Source organism: Poecile atricapillus, chromosome 15 (genome assembly GCF_030490865.1).
Source record: "Poecile atricapillus isolate bPoeAtr1 chromosome 15, bPoeAtr1.hap1, whole genome shotgun sequence".
Classification (NCBI taxonomy): Eukaryota; Metazoa; Chordata; class Aves; order Passeriformes; family Paridae; genus Poecile; species Poecile atricapillus.
This window is the reverse complement of record NC_081263.1, coordinates 15,844,519-15,870,340: the sequence shown is the minus strand read 5'-3', so window position 1 is coordinate 15,870,340 and position 25,822 is coordinate 15,844,519. Positions and strand designations below refer to the sequence as shown.

At 47.7% G+C, this 25,822-nt stretch overlaps 1 protein-coding gene across 6 annotated transcripts in view; it reads left to right on the top strand.

Annotated features, from left to right (window-relative positions):
- The window catches only part of LOC131584876 (rho GTPase-activating protein 39-like), a 59,468-nt gene extending 35,781 nt beyond the window's left edge, over positions 1–23,687 (top strand). For 3 of the 6 annotated variants that reach the window (XM_058850423.1, XM_058850422.1, XM_058850424.1), the window contains 8 exons: positions 3,367–4,675; positions 8,670–9,216; positions 10,468–10,557; positions 17,433–17,506; positions 19,204–19,403; positions 20,343–20,434; positions 20,938–21,107; positions 21,495–23,687. In XM_058850423.1, the coding sequence (XP_058706406.1) occupies positions 3,367–4,675; positions 8,670–9,216; positions 10,468–10,557; positions 17,433–17,506; positions 19,204–19,403; positions 20,343–20,434; positions 20,938–21,107; positions 21,495–21,689 (2,677 nt within the window). In that variant the 3' untranslated portion in view covers positions 21,690–23,687. Of the gene's footprint in view, positions 1–3,366; positions 4,676–8,669; positions 9,217–10,467; positions 10,558–17,432; positions 17,507–19,203; positions 19,404–20,342; positions 20,435–20,607; positions 21,108–21,494 lie in introns of those variants that run through there. The other 3 variants (XR_009278820.1, XM_058850425.1, XM_058850426.1) reach the window with 3 other exon arrangements.
- The last annotated feature ends 2,135 nt before the right edge of the window (positions 23,688–25,822 follow it).

Below are 25,822 nucleotides of genomic sequence, written 5' to 3'. Positions count from 1 at the left end.
CTTGGGGGTTTGATTTTCCAATGCCAGACAGTACCAGTGCGTGATGAGTCTGCACAGGTGGCACAAGTCTGGCCATGCTGTGCCTGGCTGAGGCGGGTCTGCCAAGCCTTGGCCAAGTGGATGGCTCAGCTGTGCACAGCTGGCTGGACCTGCAATGCTGCGCATCAGGAAGAGGAAAAGCGTCAGGAGGTGGCTTGTGGAATGTAGGCATCCAGCACCTTTCCACAGAGCACAGGGTTATTTTCCAGCCCTGACATAACTGAAGGTCTTGCAAGGCAGTAGGATGCATCTGAAGCTCTGGGTTATCGCTCTGCTACCCTGCATCCCAACAACTGGATAGTGCTGGTCCAGACACAATGATGGTTGCTGTCGGGCTGAGCTAAAATATGTCCCAGTCACACACTTGTGGCCTGCCTGCTGAGTCAGGAGCCTGTGGATGGTTCTGTCCTGCTTGCTCTGTGCCCATCATTCTTCTGTGCCATAAAACAAGCCACTTGTACAGCCATGGGGGTGTCATTTAAAAGCTTACCAAGTGTTGCTCTTCTGGTTCTTCCTGTTAGTCCAGGCACTCTTCAAAGAAGAGCCAGGTCTTTAGCAGAGCTTGGGATTGAGACTGGAGCTTGGCCATGCACAGGAGAGATGCACTGATGCAAGGATACCTCGAATACCTGGTGGGTTGTGGAGCCAAGTGTCCTCATGAATGCCACCCTCATCCTGTTGTTACCGCTGGTGGTTCCCTCTGTGCATCCTCACTTGGGACTGTTGGTACTTGACCCCTGCATTAGGCATCATGCCCCAGGAAGAAGCATGTGGAGGACAAGCCACTGAGGGCTAAACAGGAGTGGGAGAGTAGGGGCTGTGTTTGATGGTGGCTTGGGGAGATGCAGAGAGGCCAATCCCAAATTTGTCAGTATTTCCCAAGCTGCTCTCTGCATAGAGCTTAGGTCAGCACTGAGCTGCAGTGCTGTGTAGAGAAGGAAGGTGGAAGCTGGGAAACAGGCCTTCCTCCTGGCAGTTGCATCACCATACTGAAGTAGTATCAGGAGCTCCCTTAAAATAAAATCCTTGGTGCCTCAGTGGGAGATACTTAGGAGGTCCCAGAGCAAGAGGGGGCCCCAGGGTGCAAAGCAGGGGAAGACAGCCCTTTCTCAACCTTCTCTGATCACACCTGGGTAGTTGCGCAAGAGAGATACATGGACTCTCTTGAGGGAAAGGAACCAGCCCTGCAAAGGCGGAGGTGTGGCAAGTGCGAGCAGAGTGTGGTGAGGCCTTTGGACCCTGGCCAGGGGTTAGGCACTGCATCTATGTCAGGGCAGTCAGTGCCAGCCTTGTCCGTGCCACTCCTGGTGCCATTGTGTCGAGGTGGGATTCACAGCAACACATTGCCAGCAGGGAATATGTTTTGCCAAAAATTCAGTAAGCAGTGGACAGGGAAGGAGCATACCCCCCCTTTAGGAGGGCAGTGATTGGGAACAGATGTGACATATTAGGTGTGGGACAGAGGATGTGGGGAAGGTGACTGAAGTGCACCAGGTGAAGTAGGACACCCACAGTGATGTGGGGCAGGTGTGTCCTGTTGGGCTATGGTATGGGGAGAGCAGGGGGTGTGTAGATGCACTGGCAGGATAACCATGGGGGAGGGACAGGCAGAATACCCCAGGGAAGCTGTGCTGAAGGAGCAGGCTGGCACCTGGCCAGGTGAAAGGGCTCTGGAGACCAGGAGCAGAGATCAAGAGGGCTGGGGTGTCCAGATAACTTGGGGTTTGGCAGGGAAGGCACAAGAGAGCCTAACATTGGTGGGAGACAGCTCTGTGCATGCAGCTGAGGTGGGTGTCTGCCAGCACAGAGGCCACAGAGGATAGGTCAGCAGTGTGGAGTCGGGGAGCAAGATGAAGGTGCCAACTGAGCAAAATAGCTATGAAGGTGTTTGGGAACATCTATCTCAGATGGAACACATGCAGTATGCTCTCAGGTCTTACCCAGTGATGGCTGGTAGCAGATACATGGAGGTATAGAGTCAGATTCAAGTGGGCCTTCCTGGGGACTGTGATAACCTGGAAAATCTGGAAGCTCAGCTGGTTTAATATCCTTTCCATTCCCTTTTCCTCGGAGCTCACAAACACAGACTGGCTGTGCCCATAGCCTGACAGCAGGTTGTTGTTACTCCATAGAACATATTCTATGAACTGGGGTATTGGGTTGTGGTGGATCCCAAGTACCACCACACGTTAGAGGATACTCTGTGCGGAGGAGGATTTCACAGCCATGAGAGCTGAGCAAGTCCAGTTGGTGTTGCCAAGGCAACCTGATCTGAGTGCATCTGGACAAGACTGGGTGGATGTAGCATTCCACTGCTGCAGAATCATGTCCAGGGAGGCTACAGTTACTGGTGACCACCATGAGAATTCAATGAGATGGGCTTCTGCTTGATTAATCTCAGGAAACCATTTATTCAACACAGTAACAAAGGTTAGATCCAGAGACAGAATGGGAGCCCCGAACAGAGGCAGGATGGTGGGTTTTATGGGGTCAGGGCCAGGGTGGAGTTTAAGGTCAGGGACTAATAGGCACATAGTAAGGGAGAAACTCCAGGGGTAAACTCAATCAGAGCACCCTGGGCTGATGCCCCATGAGGTCTGGGGTAGGGTAACTCTTCCCAGGCTCACAGGGCCCATCCCCTGAGGCAGAGGGTGGAATTTACTCTTCCTGGGCTTTAAAGCCACGCATCTCACTTTAACAATGCTTATCTGAAACTAAACATTTGCCTCTCTGGGAAGAGGCACCTCACAGGTGGAGGCTTGGCAGGTTGTGTGGGAATGTAAGCTGTGAGTGGAGGATGGCCACCTCCATATACCGCCCATAGACTTCATAGGTTTTTCTACAAAACTCACATCTGGAAACTTAAATTAAAAATTAGCATGATGTGGAAGGACTGTCATCTTAGCTGGATAATCTGAAAGCAGATACTTGGAATTACTTTCCAATTTAATACTTGAGTTTAATGTTCCAGAATAGCTTGCTGGTTTTCAGCTGGTTGTTTTGGGTGTCATGCTATCTGCTGAGCCTTGAGAAGCATAGATTGTGTCCTATATCACTGCTGCTGATACCAGATAGATTATAGTATCACAAACTCCTTTCATCCCATTGTTCTGCTCTTCATGATTTAGATATTTATTATGTAACAACAATGTTTTTCTGTTTCAGCGAGTGGGATCTCCAAGAAAAAATAACTTACTGATATAACTGATTGGGGAATATTCAGACACTTTGAGACTAACAGTTTTTAGGTATTTGGTAGATGTAGAAGGTACCTCAGTAGATATAATTCTTAAATAATTGTGTGTATTTGTATCTTTCTTCTTATAGGGAGACTCCTACCCACTGGCAGCCTCTGCCAGGCACAAAAGCAGCCATGTTGGTCAAAGTGAACAGTTTGAGGCAGATGCAGAGCTTTTCAGATAGTTCTCTTCAGCTGCAGGGTGCTCCAAAGCCCAACAGTCCAAAATCTCTTCCCAAACCAGCTATATATGCTCAGCCTCAATCCACATCCCAGAGCCCTGGAGCTGCAAAGCAAATGCCTTCTGGAGAAACAAAGCAGTCTATGCAGATCAAAAAGACAGAGAGTGGTGGGTTTTGCCTGGTGCTGATGAATGGTCCTACTTCTCAAACACCTCCAAGGAGTCGGACAGGAACACCCCAGCCTGCATCCCCTACGTGTGCCTCTCCTGCACCTATATACGATGAGCCATCTTTAGAGTTGCCAATTTATGATGAGCCACCAGTAGATATGGACACTGAAAGCATTTATATGAGTGGGATGTCTCCATCAAGGTCACCAAGCAATAGCTTAAAAAAGCAACAGCAATCAGTCAAATTATTGAAGCATCCCAGTATGCAACAACAACAAGCTGCAAAGAAGCATGGCAGAAATCCCTCTTCCACTGAATACAGCCCAGCTGGCAGAGAATACATAAAACATATGGTCAACATTGACCAATCTGCCAAACTCTCCCACTCTTCTGCTGCAACAACTGATACCTCCACTAAACTGCCCGGTCATCTTGCTTCAAAGGACAGCTTCAAGCAGTCTTGGAGGATCTTAGAAGCCAATGTTCTCAAGAACATGGAACTCCACCACAGTCGGCAGAACAGCCTGCAGACTCAGGAGTACCCAACTGGTATAAGCCATCAGGATTCTGGTTATTCAACTGGCCCTTCTCCAAGCTTGAGAAAAAGGAAAGGAAGGAGGCAAGGAACAGGTCAAGCAAGACCTGGCTCTGTGGGCAGCAGCAGTGAACTCACAGCTCTGAATGATAAAGTGATCGCTGAGATGCGTGCTGTGGTGGGCAGGTCAGCAGCTTGCAGGGGAAGCAAAATCAGCCTGGATGCTGAGAGCCTGGAGAACAGTGTCCCAGCAGAGAGCAGCAAGGTCAGGTTTCAGTCTGACCACTTGAAAAAATGCATCAGCTGGAGCTCCAGGGATGATGTCTCAGCCAGCAGCAGGTCTCTGTACAGACAGGACCTGGACATTAGGGAAGCCTTTCCCAGCAATGTGGCTGCTCCACAGGACACAATGAGGCAGAAGAGAACTTTTGAGAAAATAGATTCTTTAGAAAAGAATGTGACCAGCCAGACAAACTTGGCTTCATCAAGCGCAACACCCCATTCCTCACAGGTACCTCCCCATTTGTGCCCTGTTAATTTTTTTTTTCTTTGCTAGACTTGCTAGACTCATCATGCAGAGCCTGCTTGTGGGGGGATTTAGTTCGAGGGGTGTGCTGCAGGCAAGACATGTCTGTTCCTGCAGAATAGCAAACAGGTCATAAAGCTTCACAGCTTTGCGGGTGGAAACCCTATTTCAGGCCAGTGGTTTGAAAGGAAGGAAAATTGTGGGATTGGGCTCATGTCCAGCAAGCCCTCAGCACTGTGGGTAGCTCTGCTCTGTTATTTGGGTAAATGTGCTTGCCTGATCATGTTACTGTCACTCATGTCTTTGTGGGTAACATGTACCCTCATAACGTAAGTTCCCTTATACATTCTTCACTGGAATTATCTGAGTTGGTGGGTGCAGGACACAGGCCATCAGGATTTGCATAGCCACATGACAGCAATTCCTCTTTTTTCTCTCCTTTTTCTAATGGTCCCTTGTATGCTCTTCTCCCTCCCAGTTTCTGAACATGCAATAGCAGCATTTAAAAAATCAGTGTCAGTAGCTCTGGCATCTTGTTGGAAATAGCTGTTTTAAAGCCCGTTAGTATGACTGCATAAGGGGAGTAGTTTTTTTTCTCTAACACAGCATTTCTGCGGTGTCAAGTTTCAACGGGGATTCTGGTAATATTTCCAGGTCTCAAAGAGACATGAGCAGTTGATGTTTGCTAGAAAGGTTTTTATTGTATAAAAGCATCAGTCTCAAAGGCAAAGAGTTCAGAGAGTTAAAGTATTTGCTAAAAGCTTTTGGCATGAAGTCCTGAGTTCTGAGCAGCAGCTCTCTGGTATAAGATCCCAGTGTTCAGGGAAGCAGCTTCTCGGTGGGGAGTTCTGTTGTCTTGGGCTGCAAAAGCAATTGGTGGTGATGATGGTGCTGCTGTTCTTCTTTGGATGTTTTTTTTTCTTCTGTCAGTCGTTCTTCTCCGTTCCCCAATACAGGGGATTAAATTCATAAATCATCCAATCAGCTAAAAACACACTTCTAAAACAATACTTTCTACACCAATCTGAACTTAATTCTAACATGCAAAAGCAATGTTCTTTTTATCTAAATCTTATGTATAGGGTATTATCTGTTTACGTGAGTAATTCTATCCATTCTTTTCCAAGAATGCAAACTATATTTTCATTATGTCTAGAGCTAAGTTGAATTTGTGAAGGGTATTATCACTGAACCTTAAACTGGGTAATAAGGCTTTTCACTAGCTAACGCAGATTCTTAGGGCACTTAAGCTATATTTTTACTTACTTAAAACTAAAACTTACCTATATCTATGGCTTAATGTATTTTAATTCTTTTCTCTCTCTGAGGAGCTCAGAGAGGCTTTTATTTTGGATTCCAACACTGCAGGATTTAGTTTGCCATCTCTTTTTCCTATCTGGATTCAAAGGAACTTCCTGCTTCCTGATTTTAGTTCAGATTTAGGTTCTTTGTAGATAGTTTTACATCCCCTGAGTTTTTGCCCTTTTTGCTTACTCTTCCAGTTATTTTGCTCCTATTTTGAACAACCAGAGTCTCTGCATCAATTTGATGAGGCAGAGTCGATAACCATTCTCCATGCTGAAAAGTGGCTTCTTACTTATATCTGGTTATTCTCTGGTAAAAGAGATTCTCTGCTCTATCAGATTTATCTCTATGTGTTCTCTTTATTGCCATTTCAGATCAGTAAGTGCCTTGCTTTCATCTGAAACCTTTTGGAAAACTGATACTACATTCTCACATTTCCCACTTTTCAGGCACTGAGAGACATCAAGTTTACATGACTTACATGTTACAATTAATAGTTCAGCAATTTCATTTCACAGCCTCTTTAGATTTGGTAGGAAACTGGTATTCAGTCTTCTGGCTGTGTTACACCCTATTGCATTGACAGGGAGAGCTGAAACTTGATAATGCACAAGAGATGGTTAGAGATAGGCTGTGAATGGCCTTAAAAGTGAAGAAAAATAATTCCTATGTGGTAATATGAAGAAGGAGAAGATGAAAGGAGTAATGTGGTAAAGGCAAAAGGAGTCAATAAAGTTTTAAAAAATACACAGAAATACTCAAGGGTCCAAGTAAGGAGGGGAGGAAGTTGCAGAAAATATGGCAGCAAAATCACTGCCTCATCTGAAAATAGCATCAAGTGGCTTGAATAAGCAGTGCTGTCCTGTGCTGGGCTTGCATGATTGAGAGGAAAATCAGGAGACAAGGAAACTCAGTATCGGTGGGCAGAATTTCTGGGGCAGGCTACATGGAGGTGGCTGTATACTGTCAATACAAATCTAACAGCTGGGAAGTTGTGTGAGATGTGAGAGGGAAACCTCAGAGAGAGCAGAGGAGAGAACCCAGAGCCTCCTGAACCTCAAGATAGTATGAGGAGGTGGCTCCTCAGAAGGAACATGCTGAAGGAGCAGTTAGGGTGATAGGAGGAAAGCCAACTCCAGGCTGGTAAAGTGGTTTGAAGGAAATCAAGGATGTGGAGATGGCAGAGAACTGCAGGTGGAGATATTTAGTCAGTGTGCTGAGTGAATTCAGAGAGGGTGAGGAGGAACTCAAGAGATAAAAAGAACGAAGTAAAAAAATTAGGAGAAATTATTGTGCCCCAGGCTGGCAGTGAGGGGTGGAATGTGATGTGTGCTAATCCCATCATCCTCATGCAGGGACATGCGGGGTGTGAGATAGGAAAGGCTTGGACTGCAGAAGCCTCTGTTGTGAATTCAGGAGTTCCTCTGTACTAAGAAGGAAACACTGACTTGCTCTAAACTTCTAAGAACTAATGTGCATTTTGGGGTTAACTGTAGATCAGTGTCCCACCTTTCTCCTGGGCTCCTGGAGCTCCAGAGGAACCGAGGGGTGAGGAGTGCAGAGATACTTGGTTCCTCGGCGTATGCTTGGAACCACAGAGCTGTGCTGCTGCTCTGGAAATCAGCTCGCTTCCTGTCTGTCCCTGTAAACTCTGAGGCAGATGGAACACTCAGACCTGTTGCTCCATGTCCCAGCACTTCCCTTAAGGATAGCATTAGTGTATGGTTGTGCCAGTGTCTTGGTTTGAAAAGACAGGTGTCTGCTAAGGAAGGCAGAAACCTCCCTTGAAATGGAAAAATGTAAACCATCCCTCCCCACTCTCTGAATTACTATAATCTTGAAATCTAGGGGCTCTCAGGCAAAGATACATGAATAGGAATAACAGTTCTTTACTAGGAAAATTAAAATAAAAATGCAGTAGTACAAAAAAGAAAACCAAGAAAAAACCAACCCACTGATAGAGTCCGACTACAACCTGACACTCTGTTAACAGTCCGTGTGTTGGTAGCAGTCCAGTTAAATGGTGGCCGCAATCTTCCGGGAGCGACAGATTGGTTCTGTTGAAGCAATGATCTCGTAGAAGGGCGTAGTTTTCCTCTGAAGGTCCAGTGGTGTAGATGGGTCCAATCTGTCTCCTCTGGGAATTCTGTGGGGAAAGGCTGCTGTGGTGTTCTGAGTCCCCAAACATATCCATGTTTAGATGCTTGGCTCCTCTCTCTGGATGGAGCATCTCACAATAGGATGATGTAATTTTATCAGTCATGTAATGAGACTCAATGGCCCATTAACAGATGATATCCCCCTGGAGGGAGGATGGGTCATGGAAGAGATAAAGAACACTGCCCCACCATGTTTTAACAGCTGGCACATTAACAGAAGATATCCCCCTGTTATGAGTGATGGGTCATGAAAGAGATAAAAAAAATGTCCCACCTGGTTCCAACAGATAGCAATAGAATACATACTTTTGGTTACATCTTGCATTGCAACCCAAGACAGCCAGCCAGGCTCTTGCAGAACTACAAGTGTCATCCACCAATTCTACACCAAGACATCTTTGTACAGACTCACCACTGTGCACTTGCTGGCAACTTCATGTCTCACTGTGGATAATTTTCCTGGCTGGCTAAGGAGTCACCTAAGCTGCTTTTAACATGTCTGTTCTTCTTTGCAGCCCGAGACCATAGAGCTGGAGCCCAAGAAGGAGGGCAGCAGCCAGCATGGTGGCTGTGTGGGATGCCATTTCCCTTATAACAACCTACGGAAGCCCATCTCCCAGAGCAGCATGGCAGATTGGGCTTCCAAAAACCTAAACATGCACACACAAGGCATCTTCCGACGAAGGATCTCCATCTCCAACATGCTGTCCTGGAATGGCGGCTCTATCAAAAAGCCAATGCTCATCACTAGCAATCGGACCATCAAAAAAGAGGCATGTGAGATGTTCAAACTGGTGCAGAGCTACATGGGAGATCGTCAGACTCGCATGGACCGCAATCATGTGGCATTGGTCATAGTCACCAAGTGCTGGAGCATGCAAGGGTTACGGGATGAGCTCTACATACAGCTGATCCGGCAGACAACAGATAACTTGTGCTACCGAAGCCTGGCGTGGGGCTGGGAACTGATGGCCATCAGTCTGGCCTTTTTCTCCCCATCACCCAAATTTCAGTCTTACCTGGAAGGCTACATTTATCGCCACCTTGACAGTGATGAAAAAAGTAAGTGCCCCATGCACCTCCTCTGTATGCAGCAGCATCTTAGTCGGGTTGTACCACATAGTCAGGGTTGTCTGGGTTTCAAAACTACAGGTAGTCCCCAGCTGGTGCTGAAGGCTCTGTCAGTGAGAGCACAGCGTGTTGTCGGCGTTCACTTTTCATTGATGGGATGAAGCTGTCACTAGCTTGTATCTAGCAAAGAAATGCGAGCCCTAGGCTGTGCTCACCTCACCCATCAGTACTGAAATGAGCTGATGTCAGCCCACCGAAGGCAGAGCTTTTCTGGGTTCTCTGATGACATAATTTATTTCTAAGTTCCTTGAAGCCAACAAAAAAAAGGGTTGTTAGTATCTAACCTTTTTAAGGGAACCATTGCAAACACTGAGAACAGGCCTTGGCTGTTTGCGGATCCTGAAGAACACAGGCTTTAATGTGAAGAGATGCAATTTATCTGCCTTACAGAAATTTGGGGACCAGCCCAGCTTGTATTCTGTTATTACCCCAATTTTAAATTGCTATAGCATTGGGGGCGGGGGGAGGGGTAATGGGGGGTGTGAAGAAAAGGAAAAAAAGCTGAGTGCCAGCCTGGAGAATATTAACTGGTATTTATTGGCTTATTTGTCACTATTTCAGACGCACTCACTGTGTCTTGTCCAATCTCAAGCCAGAAACCAGAGCACCTATTTTTCTCCTTGATCTCTAGGGACTTCAAGCTGTGTTTGAAGTCCTCCCAAGTCTCCAGGGTGACTACAGGAGTTCTGCCTCTGCTCATGAGCATAGTGGCAGAGGTTGGACCAAGGGGCAAGTGCTACGCTGGCAATATTTACCTTCTGGTTTTGTGATTGTAGCCTTAATGCGGGATTTCTTCACTGAACTGCCAGGTGTGCAGCACTAATTTGGGTTTCATAAAGATCCTCAGCCCTTGTCACTTCTGTCCATAACCATTCCCTCCAGCTGTGCTTTTAGCAGAATGCAAGCAGCAAGGAGGAGATGTTAAGAAGATGATTCTTTTGCTATTATTTAGGCAGCATTGTTTAGGTATCAACTTTTCAACTGTTTGACCATTTGGAGAACTGAGTGATGTTCTGCGCCCCTCATTCACGTTCATTGGGAGCTGGGCTGTGGTGCTGGACCTTTCTCCAGGCAGAGCTTCTTATGCTGGAGTCAGACTGACTGCCACATCTAAGGGCAGTTCTGGATTTTGGTGTTTTAGTATACCACATTATTAATCCAGATCCTCTTCTGAATTTTCAGTTGTCCAGCACATCAAGGAGCTTGTGGATCTCAAAAACAAGAAGATCACAAAATCCAGGAAAAAGAGGAAACAAAACACAGAGGATGAAGGTAGGGAGAGGCACAGGGAGCCAAGAGGGAGAGGTCTGCACTGACTTCAGGCAGGCAGCAATGCTGAACTGTGCTGAAAATGAGACAATTTCTTTAAGTACAGAGAGCTGGATTTGGGAAAATTTATCTGGTGGGGGGTTGGTGTGCAAGGTTAGACCAGAGCATGGATCAGCAGTGCGGGTGGCAGCTGGGCTGCATTTGGTACAGGTGGGAACCCTTTCAGTCACAGTTGCGCAAGTTATGTGAGGGATTTTAAGTTGATGCAGACCTGGAGCTGTAATTCAACTGATCTGTGCATGCCACGGAGTTTCCTGGAGCATATTCTGGTACTAGAAGCTGTATGAGCCAGTGTGTTGAAAAGAACCTGCCTCAGTTGTATTAACGGATTTTGTAAATCACTGCCTAACCTGAGGCTCTTCTGGGAGTGTGCTGGTACCTGGTGAAGTACACTGCCTTTTTCTCTCTAGAATTGGCTTCCCTTGCCCACACTTTCTGAGCTCTGTAGTCCAGGGCTTGCCCTTGCATCTCTGCGAAATGAGCAAGAGCTTGCGCATTCCTCCAGACTCAGTTTAATTGCTGACTGCAGGATAACACTTTATCTGGCTAAACTCTTAGCTAGACAAAGCCTTACTAGACAAAGTCCATCCAATATTTTTATATTCCTTTCAGGAAACTTGAGTTAGCCCTGTGAATTCCTCTCAGGCAGCAAAATATATCAAGTGGCTTCAGTGTTTTTAATCTATGAGAGCTGGAGTCCAGCTTCCTGCATTCCTGAGCCTTCCCTGATACCTGCTGACAGCTGCTCCCTGTGGTGGCTTCCCTGTGTTGTTTCTGTGCCACCGTGTGTCATGAGGCAGCTGCAAGTCAGGGCAAGGGCTGAGGACAGCTGAGGACTGCACTAACGGCATTCATTGTTTCTCTGTCTCTGGTGGGATTCAGAGCAGAGACCTGCAGTTGCACAGAAGGATTATATTCTGGTAGAGATATGTGGTTTTTCTTTCCTGTTTAGGCCCAGGAGAGTTCAGGCCATTCTGAGCCTTTGAAAATTCATTTTGCTTGTGCTCAGAGGGACTAAAACATCTTTATGAGACAACTCCATGGCGATCATTCTGTTCAGTGGGGTGTGCTGCCTATGGGCTGAGCAGGCTGTTCTCTGCAATTATGTGTCTAAATTGCATGTGCTGGAGATGTGCTTAGGAAAACATGTGTGTTTTTTACCTAAAAACAAACGTTAAATTTAAAATAAAAAAGCCAAACATCAGCAGTTAGACTCTTTGTAGGTTCCTTCCTATCAGTGATTGAGATAGGGTCAGTTTACTGGTGATCAGAATCCAAATTAACTGTGGGCTACATATGCATATATACCATTCTAGGAAGGCTACTAATTTTTTACTACAATGATTTGGTTAAATGTCATACAAACAAGCTTATACATTTTTGCAACGTCTCTTCTACTTGCAGAAATTGATTCAGTCTTCTTTCGTGTTGCCAGTCTGATCCAATCCTCTTGCAGTCTTCAAAGCTCCGTTTGTTCTTGCCAAGGCGTCCTGATTTTCAAATCTCTTATACTAATCAGGTCCAAAGTACTTTCTGTCTTTGCAATACGTTCCAACTCAGGATTTTCTATGTTGCCTCTGATAAATATATATCAATATGAAATGTTATTAAAAAGACATGCCAGGATAACTTTATAAAGTTTCCAGAAGGAAGTACTTGAAAGTCAGCTGTGCCTGTGTGGCCGCAGCTGGGGCTCTGGTGACAGGTCACACACACTGCTACCTCTCACAGAATCACAGAATCATTAAGATTGGAAAAGTCCTCTAAAGGAATTGAGTCCAACTGTTCCCACAGCACTGCCAAGGCCACCACTAAACCATGTCCCCAAGTGCTACATCCATACATTTTCTTAATACTTCCAGGAATGCATGTTCCACCACTGCCCTGGACAGCCCTAATTGCCTAATTACCCTTGCAATGAAGAAGCTTTCTTTTATATCCAATCTAAATGTCCCCTGGCACAGCTTGAGGCTGTTTCCTCTGGGTTTGAGCTGACCCAGGAGACTGCTCTGGCAGGGGCCAGGCTATGAGTTGTTCTGCAGGGGTTCAGCAGAGAAGGCAGCAGGGCTGGCAGCTCGCTCAAAACAGCTTTATTGCAGTGACTGGTAACTCTGAGGACTTTTCCTGGAGACTGACCTCAGAATTGCACCTGAAGTAAGGGGAAATCTTGCAGGAACATGCCAGGTTTTCTCTGCTGCTGGCTGGAAAGGTCAGGTTTTCCCCTGGAACACCTACTTCTGTTTGACCAGCCCTGCTTTCCAGATGTGTGAGGGGTAGGTAGGATGCACCTAAAGCTGCAAGGCTGTTGTGAGAAGTTTCTCAGCGGCTCTGAAATATTAAGATGCTTATAGATGCTGTAGCAGCAATTTAGCAGAGAAATCCATAAGGAAATCAAACGTACTGACTTCAGTCTGAACTGAATAGAAGATAAGTATGTATCTATGTAAGTTTTTCAGTGAACAGTTGAGTTGAAGCAGTGATTCCCCACACATGCGCACATACTCCCTTCAATCCAGAAGTTCATACATGAGTAAACATTTACCATCTCACATATACCCAGAGAAAGAACTCTGAAGTTTCCCACACTTAACCTCTGCAGTCTTCATCTTCTTGCTTAATGCTCTGTGAGTAAACGAAATATGAACGTGGTGCAAGGTCTTTTCATGCATGAATATCCTGTTGGCAGGCGGAAAAATAATGGGTAGGAACAAATGATGTGTTTTCAGAATCAGGATTGCCTGCAGATCCCATAGGAATGTAAGCTGGTCTTTGGGTTTATACAGGGAGACAAATCATGAGCTGACAGGTCAGTGCTGATACAAAATTATTCAGGGCTATAAAAATGAAAAGTACAGAAGGATCTTATGAGGGTGATGGAACAGGGCGATCAAGCAGCAGAGAATATTGTGTCACCAGCAGCAAAGTTTTTTACATGGGGGAGAGATCCCTGACTGCAAGTGCAGGGGGAGGCCCCAAATGAGCTGTTTTGAGGAGGGAAAGACATTTGCCAACTTGAATATGAATTTCCAGAAACACATATGTGTTGCTGGGAAGTGGTCAGAAACCAAAAGAAGGATCAAGAGCTTGTAGGAAAGGGACAGAGAGCAAAGCAGCAGTTGGCTGTAGTTGTCCTGTGCCCACTCTGTATGTCCTGCCTGGGGTCACTCCAAGGCTGATGAATGTGGCAGGGAAGGTGACATGTGAGCTGGACATGGAGGAGGTAAGAGGGGAGATGGTCAGCAGGATGAAAGAAAGAAGGTTACCTAGGGAAAGCAAGAAGAAAATTTTTCACTGTGTGACATAGCAGCAGAACTGAAAGCTGCCTGGTTTTGGTGCTGGGCAGCAGGCTCAGGAATGCTCTTTCCTGAAGCACAGAATGGAATCCCAAAGGGTCAGCAAAGCAGGGTAAAGTAGGTTCAGAGCATAAAGAGGTTTAGAAAGAAATGGGACAAATTCAGAGAAGGGAAGTTATCTGTTGATGGTTAATGGTCCAGGTACAACACTGCCTTAGGGTATTGCCCACATGCTGTTAACTGGGAGTTTTTTGAAGGGGGATTCTCATTTTGAAGACGTCCTATATTCTGTTTCTTATCTTGGTGACAGGTGCAGGCTGCTGGCTTGTCTGGCTGATGAACATGGCATTTCCCATAAAGGGAATGGTGATCAAGAAGCATTGTTGGGGTGTAAAAGGAGGCAGTGGTGGTGTGAAAAGGAGGAGCTAAAGCAGTGCTGTAAAATGGAGGAGCCAGGAGCCAGGGCAGATCTAAGCCAGGAGAGCAGCACTCCTGGTGCCAAGCCCAGGTGACTTGCTCAGGAGCACCTACCCCTGTGCTATAGAGTGCAGCAAGATGGAATCCTGGCCTGATAGCCTGCTCTGGCTGTGCCAGGCTGAGATCCAAGAGGCTGTGGTAGATCATAGGAATATCCAGACAACAGCTTCTCTAGTGCTAAAATACATATCCCATGGCCAGGTCCTAAATCCAAATCTAAATCTAAGCAGGTCCTGTTTGCTGCATTTTTAAGACTTTTGTTGCAGGAAAGCATTGAAATCTGTTCCAGAGGGTATGTTCCTGCACACGTCCTGTCTGGATTTTAACTTTTTGTAAAAGCAGGTGTTCTTTAAGATGCTGTCCCACATGTATTTCTAAGCTGGCATTTGGAGAAATATTTTCCTTTGAAAACTATTTTTCACTGTGTGGACTGTTCGTAGTCATCTGTTCCTGAGCTCCTGAGGCTACCGTGATACTATAGGGAATAACAGATCATCTTGGATTTCTCAGATTCATGATGTGCTCACAGAAGTGGAATTGCCTTCAGGATTAACCCTTTCCAGGTGATGCAGATGAAGCTGTCCAGCCCTGCACCGAGAGGCAGGAGCTGGGCTGTGGAGGGGAGTACCTGGCCCACATGTTTGGAGACGTCAGCGTGCATGATGAGCTCAGTGCTGGGAGTCAGTCTCTAGCTGAGCATTCTGAAAGCAGCAGGTGGTTGGAACAGGTTGCTGGTTTGGAAAAGCTGAGGCTAAAGCTAAATTCTACTCGTCTCCTTCATGTTTCTTCCTGCAGCTCAGCATGTGCCTTCCGGCCTCTCCATGTTGCCCATCCCATTCGGCACATGTCCTGGAGCCAGGAGCACTTGTGTTGGGTCAGATGGCTTCTGCTCTGGAGCAGGGAGGCTGCATAAGAGCCATTGGTCTGTGCCCTCTGGGGTGAGTGCTGCTCACCCTGTTCCTTAGACTCCTGCCTCTTTTGTGGCCATTCATGTCTGTGGGCAGTAACTCCTCCATCCTCTTGTGCATGCAGCAAGTTTATTTTTCAGTTGCTTCAAATTTGGTCAGCTTCATGTGTGACTCCAACAGGCCCCATTGGGTCAGAGGCTGCAGCATGGTAGTCATGGGAGAAGGAGGCCTCACTGCAGAAAGTGCTGGATGTAGGTTTTAGGCTTTTCACGGGACTAGGGAGCTTCCTGAGAAAGTACAAAACAGGCTTGAAGCAAATGTGTCTGACTGCTGCCCACGCATCAGCCCTGCAGAATCTGCAAGACACCAGTTCCTTTTGCAAACATTGTTAAGCTTTTAGGCTGATTATGTGTTTCACAGTCTAATTACAGTGTGAAAAAATACTTCTCATTATTAGTTTTGAAGGTGCTGTCTCCTGCAAAGTTGCTGGGATGCAAAGACACAGTCCAGCTTCTTTCCCTTCCCCTCTGAGAAAGGTGACACCTTGCTTTGGGGTGTGTCTCACATTGGTCAGCAGAAGCTCTAACCTAGGATAGTGAAGCATCACAGGGCAGTTCATTTGGTTTGTTTCCTTTTAATCCTTAGATATTCCCAGTGTAAGTCATGCCTAGGATTAGCAGGATTTTTGCTTACAGTGAATATTTTGCTTTAGATATTCCCTAGAGAGAAATTCCTAAAACTGGCTTTCTTTCCCATTGCCTATGGGAGATGGGAATGCTGTAGTACCTCCTCTGGCATGGCTCCAGCAGTGTGGAGAGGCTTTCCTCCAGCTGTGAGGCAGACTGATGGAGGCAGGAGGTGCTTGTTTCACCAAGAGGAGCCAAGGATGATGGCTTATCTGCTGGCTGAGAGGACAGCACATCTCCCACCTCTGGGAATTGTTCTGCTTGGGAAGAGTTCGTCCTCTGCATTGAGAGGATTTGAAGACCTCCAAGCTCCCAGCCAGTGTACCTAAGCCATAGGGTGTGTGAAAGGCTGATGTGAAATGCACAGTATCTGACCAGAATGTGGGTTTCACAGCTGCAAGTATTTGAACTGTGCTGCAAGCTTTGGGCCTGGCAGGGAATCAAATAGGGCAGATCTATTCACTGCTTTCAGTGAGCAGTTTAGGTTTTACTTGAACAAGAACAAAAGACCAAGGGTTTTGGAAAAACTCTCACCAATCAGTGCTCTGTCATTGCATACATTTCACTTGGTGTCATGGGGGGATTAGCTCTGTGAATCATGACTGCACTTGCCTTCAGAGTTCACTGAACCAAGCACAAGCAGAGCAGATGCTCTTGTGGAGGGCAGCAGCTTTTGAGGTACAGTTCCCAAGCTTTGGTGTGTCCCATTTTCCTTGTCTCGCAGAGCATGCCTGAGCTGCACAGTACAAGCTTGGGTTGGAGAAGGCTCCAGGCAGGAAGGAACATGAGGAAGCCTTCTGCAGGTGTTTGGGAAGATAAGATCCCATCACCTTCCCACACCTCTTCTTGTGTCCTGAGGTCACTGTTGGTGTTGGTGCTGCCTCTCTGTCCCCACCTTCTCTGCTGCTCCTTTCTCACTAGCAAAGGAATTGAAGTTCTCAAATAATAAACAATTGGTTTAAAACGTTCTGAAACCTTCCCTGACAGAAGGCTGGCTGTGTGCTCTGTGGCTGTGTTCTGGCAGGATGTAATTACCTGACCCTGTGTCCATGAGGCACTTAACCCTGGCTGTGCCCACCAGGCAAGGGCCCAGGCATGTGTGTGTGCCCATGCTGGGAATGCTGAATGGGTGTCATGCATGGAGGCAGGTGCACTCCAGATGCGAGAGGTGGAGATCTGCAGGAGTGGGGATGGGAGGTGCAGAGCTATGAGCCTTCACTTAGGAGATGATTCTGAGCCCAAGCACTGGCTTGCACTGACACTGCCTGCCATGGGACTGGGAGGCTTCAGGGCGCTCAATGCAAGTTTTGGCAGTCCTGCCCTGCTGCAGTGGGCTGTGCATTGAAGGGGCTGCTTGTGCCACAATGAGCTGCTGTGCTGGAGCTCTCTGAAGGGCTTCAGTGTGTGGGTGCACGGCACTGTGGGCTGACCACTCATTTCCTCTTTCCCACCAGGTCTGCCCATTAGCACCTATGCCAAGTACTGCTACCGGAAACTCCAGAAAGTGGCCGTCACTGGAGGCAAAAAGGTGAGCAGCTACCCCGGCTGCAGGGCCTGTGGGCTGCCTGAAGGACTCTGGTGGTCACCACTGATTCAGTGATGGGAAATGGAGATAGAGTGAGCAGAGGAGGACTGCTCAGAGTATGTCTCCCCATGAATGTACGGGAGAGGGCTGCTGTCCAGGTCCTGCCATCCATCTGGCAGACAGCAGTGCCTGCTGTGCAGGCAGCTGCATGACTGGCTGCTTCCTGGTGCCAGGGACAAAGACAAACCCAACACTTACCTGTCTCCAGGGTAAAAGGAACTGTCTGTGCAGGGGGACCCATCATTTTGTTTCTTCAGGTGAGGGTAGAGTCTCCCTTTGCACTGAGAGCTTATATTAAGCTTGGCCTTGCTGCTGGTTTACTGCAGAGTTGTTCATTCCCTGTTCAAATAGTCATACAGCAGAGATGACTGGTGCAGAGGGCATCTGTGCTCTGCATTATCTGAAAATCTTCCTCTTTTCTCTCTGCACAGTTCATGTGTGGCCATGAAAGTTAGTAGATGGCCCCAGCCTGTCAGTTCTAGGTCCCTGAGCCAGGTCTGGTCATCGGGGTTTTTTTTTTGGAAATTCCTCTGGGGCCTCCCTGCCATCTGAACTTTGTGTAGTGAACAAATTAGCTGAAATACCTTGAGGGGGTGAAGGCTTCTGGCAGGAGCAGGACAGTAAACTCCAAGCACACATTGCACACAACTGCAGCCCTGGCCACTTGTTGCTGCTGCTGATGAACAGATCACACGGACACAGGTCGAGGTGTGGTGAGAGAAAGAGAAAGTTTATTTTTTCCTCCAGGATTTATAGGCTTCTGACCACGGCCAGGGATTGGATGGTCAGGATTACACTTTCTCACTGCACTGGCCATGAGAGATGTCCATCACAAGACGTGTAACAGAAAGAATGTACACATATCTATGTTTATAGTTACTGTCCTGGGAAAGTCTTTAGAAAACCATGTCAGCAAGCTCAGAAGCTGAGTTTTCAGGGCAACAGCCACTGACCCTCAGAGGGCTTGGTGGAAGCTTCCCCCAGTTACGTTCCCCATTTGGCCACAGGATCACTGCTTGAAGGCCATGCTGGGCAGCCTGTCATCCCTGCAACAGCTCTGTGCTTGTCTGAACTGTTGCCACAGGACATTCAAAACTCCTTTCAAGTGTTGGTATTTGTCAGAAGCAACAGGTACCAATGCTCACTTTTCAGGTTTTAGCACCTCTGAAAGCAAAGCTTTCCCTGGAGTTACAAATACCTGGAGTTCCCATCTCCAAAGGACTGGTTTTTACCTGTCCTGTGGCTAAGCACTCGCCTGATGCTGAGTTGGGGTATAGGTGCCCTCTGCTGAGCTCGCTATTGCCAGGGCTGGGCTGGGCTCCATTCCATACTGCTTCCCACAGCAGGTGCAGCGACAGTGGAAGCAGTCCCCTTGCTGTGCAAAACTCAGCAACAGAATCTCTGCAAAACCAGCCTAAACGTCCCAAAGTGGTCTCCTTTGGTCCTCTTGGACCTGATGAATAGAGCCATCCCTGATTGTAGGCAGCAGAACAAGAACCATGCTGCCAGGAGGCTGACGAGGTGACCACATGCAGGGTCAGCCTTCTCTGTCCTGGCCACTCAGCATCCCCATCCCTAGGCCACTCTTTCTTTGTGGACTGGCTGTGCTGTGGTTGCACTAAGCTTTTCTCTGTCCTCAGGGCCTCCGCAAACCAACAGTGGAAGAGATAACACATGCCAGGAATGCCATCCTCACGCCATCGCTCTTCGGCAGCTCCCTGGAGGAAATCATGCTGCGGCAGCAGGACATGTACCCCGGGAACAAGCTGCCCTGGGTGCAGACACAACTGTCACAGCAGGTCCTGGCCCTGGGAGGGGAACAGACTGAGGGGATTTTCAGGTGAGCTTTTGGGGTGCTGTGCTACTTTTGAGCCACCCACATGTCAGTCCTCAAAGCCAAGGAGTCAAGATTGACCTCCGCATGCTTCCTCTTTCTGAGAAGCACTTTGCTGTGAACTGGACAAAATCTGTTTCCCCAGGTTCAGAAATCACCTCTTGAATTAGCATTAGCCAGTTTGCATGTGTTAGCACAGAGGGGACTGACTGGTGTAGGTGTGACTTAACTACGTGGACAGCTCATCCTCAGGCACAGCAATGAACTTTCATCAGATTTGGCAATGGTGGTTGGCTAGTGTAGGGGAGGGAGGAGCTCCGGGGTCCTGGCAGAGCACCTCATCTCATGCAGCACATCAGCCTTGCTGTTGCACAAGACACAAGAAGTCAAGAGAGACACAGAATCCGTGTGGTGAACATGGGGGATTCTGCTTCAGGTCTGGGTTTTCTTTGTTGTTTTCTTCGTGCGTATGGTTTTGGTTTACATTTAAGATTTGAATTAATTTTTCAGTAGCTAAACTTGATTTAAGGTAGCCATTAAAAGGCTCAACTTTGCCATGTAAGGGAAATTTTTTTGATAGATAGGTGTGTGTGTATTTAAGTATGTATAATATACATAAGTAAATATATTTAGCCAGAGATGCTGCTCATCTTTGGTCTGAATACACTGCAAAGAAGCCTGGTTATTGAAAATAATCACTACTGAGGACTAGCTCAGTTGGTATCTGAACTAGTGGGAACCCCCACTTCAAGATGGTGTATAAAAATAGGTACCACCTTCTCTATGAGGAACTTCTGTAGCTGCCACTGGTGCCTGAGGCCTTCTCCCTGCTCCCTCTTCCCTGAGGCCCAGAAGCAGCTTTGGAGCCATGCTTAGCTGGTCAGATGCCCCACCAAGCACATTGTCTGGCTCACTCTCAAAAGGACCTTTTCTGTGTCTCTGCAGGATACCTGGTGACATAGATGAAGTCAATGCATTGAAGTTGCAGGTGGATCAGTGGAAAATCCCAAACAGTCTCAGTGACCCCAACATACCAGGTACAGGAACGTGGCAGGTGTGTTGCTGCAGCCTCAGCCATGGTGCAGTGCAGAGGGGGAGGTGCAGGAACAACTCAGATGTGCTGCTGCTTGGGAACATGTACACAGGCTGTCTGCACTGACTGGGATTTTGTTCTGTGTCTTTTCACTGCCTTTCCAAACACTGCTCATAGAGGAAACACTGGGAGTGGGGAGGAACCTCTGTCTCTGATGCAGTAAAGTTGTGCAAGATGGGCAGAGTGGTGGGAGTCCTTCAGGTCTCATTGTCCTCTTCTTTAGGCAGCCCCAGAGCTGTTTCCTGGAGAAGCAGGTAGGTAGCAGCCAGTGTTTCCCACTAACTGGTCAGTTTGGGTACCTTAGCATTTCAGAGCCAAGACTGAATTAAGGTGAAGCAGCACAAGCACAGAAATCCCTTCTCTGCCATCTGTCTCACTGCCAAGTTTGCCCCTGAAAGGGGTGGGGAAGTAACCAGAGCTTTTCTCATGCACCTGCTTTCTGCCCAGCCTCTCTCCTCAAGCTCTGGTATCGGGAGCTGGAGGAGCCTGTGATCCCCCAGCAGTTCTACAAAGAGTGTATCAGCAACTATGAGAACCCCAACGCTGCTGTGGCTGTGGTGCAGCTTTTGCCGGAGCTCAACAGACTGGTGCTGTGTTACCTCATACACTTCCTGCAGGTAGGCAGCCCCCACAGCCTTGCACTGGGGCCAGGAGCATGTGAGGCATGCTCCTGGCATGGAGTTGTGGTGGGCTCATTGGCAAGGTTTTAAGACTTCTTATCTGTATTTAAGATGGGATTGATGGAGGGACGTTTGCTGGCCTTGTTCCTTATGGGAGCAATAAACCCTGTTCCTGATCTTACAGAGCCTGGGCTTGGTTTCCTGTCTGCCAAGGCTGCTCTCTGTCAGAGCACAGTGCTCTTCCCTGTGGATGTGTGGCACTTGGGACACTGTCCTTAAGGCAGGCATTATGTCTGCTCTCCTTCCACCTTTTCTTGGGCCATGTTTTTGGACTTTCTTGCCCTTTTCCACTGCTCCATCTAAATGTGTTCTTGCTATCTGCAGATCTTTGCTCAGCCATCAAATGTGGGCAGAACAAAGATGGATGTGAATAACCTGGCCATGGTGATGGCCCCCAACTGCCTGCGCTGCCAGTCCGATGACCCTCGAGTTATCTTTGAGAACACACGCAAAGAAATGTCTTTTCTCCGCATGCTGATAGTGCACTTGGACACAAGCTTCATCAAAGGGCTGGTTTGAGCCACTGGCCCCAGGGAGCAAAACGTTGCTCTGAGGAGTTGCTAGATATCTTAAGTCTTCTCCTCTCCACCTACGTTTCTTCCATTGTCGTCATTGTTGTCACACCCTGGGTTAGCCCTTGAACATCTCCCAGTATATGACCACAAGGACTGGACATTTCTGGAAGGCTTGATTTTATCAGCATCAGGAAATCCTTGGGCATGCCAGGTCATGTTAAGCAGTTCCTAGCCTTTCAATGTGTGTCAGAGAGGGGCAATCCTCTTCCTGAGAGCCAGAAGATTGGTTACTCAGTGAAAGGACTGTGACATGTGTGAGGAACTGCTGCATGGGGCAGTGAGACTCCATTTCCCTTCTGGAGGCAGAGTTGGCTTCAGGTAGGAGAACATCACTCCTGTGCTGTGGCCATGAGCTGGTCCTAGGGAAGATGCTGCCTCAGCAGGAATAATCCTAATGCTATGGAGGCAGCCTGGTTCACCTCTGCAGACTATTGTTTGGAGATGTCAGGGTTATTCTGATATCCCACAATGCTGTTGGTAGAGGGCTGTGAAGGTGTGGAGGTTCAAGAACTGTACAGCTGTGCAGCAGCATGTGAGACCAGCCCTGTGCTGAGTACCCACCCACACCATGGTGCTGGACATGGTGTGTCCAGGAAGGCCACACACCTCACAATTGGTAAACAAACACTTTTCCTCTTAATGAGGAGCTGTGACCCCAGTGGCCTTGCAGCTCCTTTTATAGCTCATGCTATACACAGCATGAGCTGACACTAGCTTTGCTGAGGAGCACCTGAACCCATGCTCAGAGCAGCCTTCACAGCTCCAATTCCTCACACCCTGCTTCCTGGTAGCACATCCTTCCCAGACCACTCTTCCAGGAACTAAATACCAGTTTGATGCACCCTTCTGGCTCAGCCCAGGTCTAAAGAAAACCCCCAACATTCAGAAGTGCTCCTGTGCCCAGATACACCCTTCCAGGCAGACAGCAGCAGTGCTGTGTGCTTGAGAAATGCTGGTACTGCCTGTAGTCAACTGTGGTAACTATGCTCTTCCTTTGAGGTGTTTTCCTTGATGGAGGCAGGTCTGCTGCAAAAAGGTGTGTTTTGGGATTACTGATGCATGCTAAGTCTGTCAGTATCATGCAAGGTTGCATTTGTGTTTCTGCATCCTTTTCTAGTGGAGATCTGGGATCATCATCTACAGACTGCAATGGGGAGCTGAGCCCTGCCAACAATGAGGTTTAGAGCTGATGCCTGAATCAGTACCAGTGTGGGTGTGAGGAGCCATGTGCAAAGAGTGCCCCAAGCCTGTTGGCTTGCTTGGGGCTATGTCTGAGAGGGATCCCAGAGCCTATGAATGAGTTTGAATGAATTTGCAGGAATTCAGTTTGTGCTCAGCTGAATAAAGGTTCTTTGTACCAGATGATTCTGTGGTCCTGTGGGCCAGGAAATCATGCTCCCTTGTCAAGATTAGCTCTGTCAAACATACCCATGAAATGTGCATCTGTTTCATGTACACACCCATCTCCATGCTTTGATGCCGCTCAGTTTTCTCTGTCCCTCTGCAGTGCTAAACAACTTGTTCCTCAGACGTGGAGCTACTGCCCCAGAAGTGTAGAGATGGGCAGAGGTTACCAGATCTGACATGCTGTCCTGAGATTTGAATCACTGAAAAAGCTCAGGCTGTTGTGTTCCCCACCAAGGGCTGGAGCAGCCATGTGGCACCTGCCCTCCTCTTTGGGCTGCAGGTGCCTGTGTCTGCATCAGGCTTTGCCTGCAGCCACTGCAGAGGTGATCCACATTTATTACTCCTTGCACTCAGCTGTGGCAGTCAATCAGACCATAGGCATTTACTGCTAAGAAAAGTGAATGCTTCTGGCCAGCACTGTAAAACATGCTCATAAAGGACACTGGAAATTATTGTCTTTGCCAACAGATTTGTAAATATCAATCAGTAAGGTAGCCTTTTCTCTGTTCTAATAGTAATAAATACAATCTCCATGGCTGTCTCTTTTGTGAATTGTCTTTTCTGGGAATTTCTGCAGCATGATTACATCTGTATGGGGCTGTACATTTCCACCTGAATGTCAGTGCCCAAGTAAGATTTCAGAATCAGCATGAAGTAAGCACTTGGAAACCATGCTGGTTCTGTTGTTCTTAATTCTCAGGCAGCTACCAAAGGACACCCAATTAATTGTGGAAGGGAATGTGTTGAAACAGGTAGAAGACAATACTGCTTTACACATATCTTTTGGATCCTTTCAGGGTCATAAAGGTATGAGAGAAGTTTATGGGCAGTTGGAGGGTAAGAGGGATATTCTGCTTGTGTGCCTCCTCCAGTAGCTGGAAGTGCTGTAGGTGGACTGTTGGAGGTGGCCACACAGGCATCCTCTGCATGGTCCCCTGCAGGGTCTCTGCTGATGGAGATATAATTAATTGGGTTGTTAGGCTGACCTAAGGGGGACATTTTTATGTTCAGACTGGAGCATTCTCTCATCTTTCCTCCACTGGTAATCCAAGGAACCACTGGGAGCAGTGTGTTGGTGCTTGAGACTGGTGCTAGTTGCACAGTGTGGTGGAGTTGCAGGGCAGGTGCTGCCAGCTGTGCTACTTCAGTCACACAGGAATCAGTTCCTGCTCAGGGTCTGGCTCATGCTCCTGGTGCTCTGGGGGTGGTCATTGTCCTGTCACACTAGGAAAAGCTGATGCCCTTCAGACAAAGCCAGTGAGGGCTGCTCTGTCTCACCGGCAGTTTAGGATCACATACACTGGCCATACCACTGGATCTTTCCACCAGTCTGGCTGGCAGAAGCATTGTAGGTGGGCTATAGGACAAGTGAGCACAGAAGGAAGACCATGAACATTGTAACCTCAATGTAGCCTTTTCTTAGAGGAATGTCTGCAGCCAATTTCTGAGCATTCCCCAAAGCTTTTCTGTGAAATTAGCTGATTTTTGCCAAATCAGAAAAGGCCACAAACCAAATGCTTCAGCTCAAGCTCCAAGACTCATGCTCACTCCTGCAGTCACCGTGGCCTGACACCGGGATCACTTAAAGAAGTGATGGCCAGAGCTGCAGGTAGGCTTGGAACAAGCTCGTGGTTTGTTCTGAGCTTCCACAAGCAGTGCAGTCAGACCTGGTGCTGGAGGGCAGCTGGGACACAGCTCCTTGAGAGGAGTCACCAGCAGCTTGTCCTTGTCCATGTCCTGCTACTGGTTGTGAGAGAGTGATGTGTCCAAGTGGGGCCAGCACTCCTGCAAGTGCTGGGTGCTCTTGCTGCTGCTGTTGAATATCTGGCTGGTTTGAGTCTCCTTTTCACAGAGCTTTGTGAGAGTTTTTTGCTATGCCTGCAAATGTAAATGGTAAAAGCAGTTTTGCTCATGGCAGCTGATAGACACTGTTCCCATGTGCCACCTCAGCTTTTGAAAAGGTTTGGCAGATGTTTGGGATCACAGGTAGATTTTGGATGGTTCAACTTGAGATAGGGAAAGGGCTTAGCTTTGGCAGCTACCTGATGTTTTACAGGACAGGGTAACCACAAGGACACCCCTCCTGGTAGAGAAGTTCCCCACTGTCTCTCCTCCTCCCCTTGCAAATGTGAAGGGCCTCCCTGCCCTTGTCCACCAGAGATGCTACATTTCTTTCTAAAACCAGAGAGGCACAGAGGTTCTGCCACCTCCTCAAAGCTCCTGGGTAATGAGAGGCCAGTTTTTAGCAAAATCCTCGTGTAGGTTTTTAGTCCAACCCTTGCATGGAGCTTTGCACTAAATCAACCCTGTGGGAAGGCAGAGACCAGAGGAACAGGTAGGTCTGCTTTGGGAGCCTTGCAGCACTGTCAGGAGGCAGAGGTGGGAAGCTTCCTGTCCTGATGCTGCCCCAGTGTAGCTGGTTTGATGTGGGTGCAGCACAGCACTGGCAGATTCAGCAGAACTGGCCCATGGAGACAGTGTCAAGCTGGGGCTGTGTGGAGCCGGGCTCTGGCACACCCATGGTGTCAGTGGGGCACCCACCAAAAATAAGATGGGAAAACTTGAATTAGCTCCTGAGGTTGCTGCTTTTAGAGCTCCTGTTTTACACCATTTGTTTGCCATGGTATGATAGATTGGCATTTAAGAAAACAAAGAGAAACACCTAAAGAA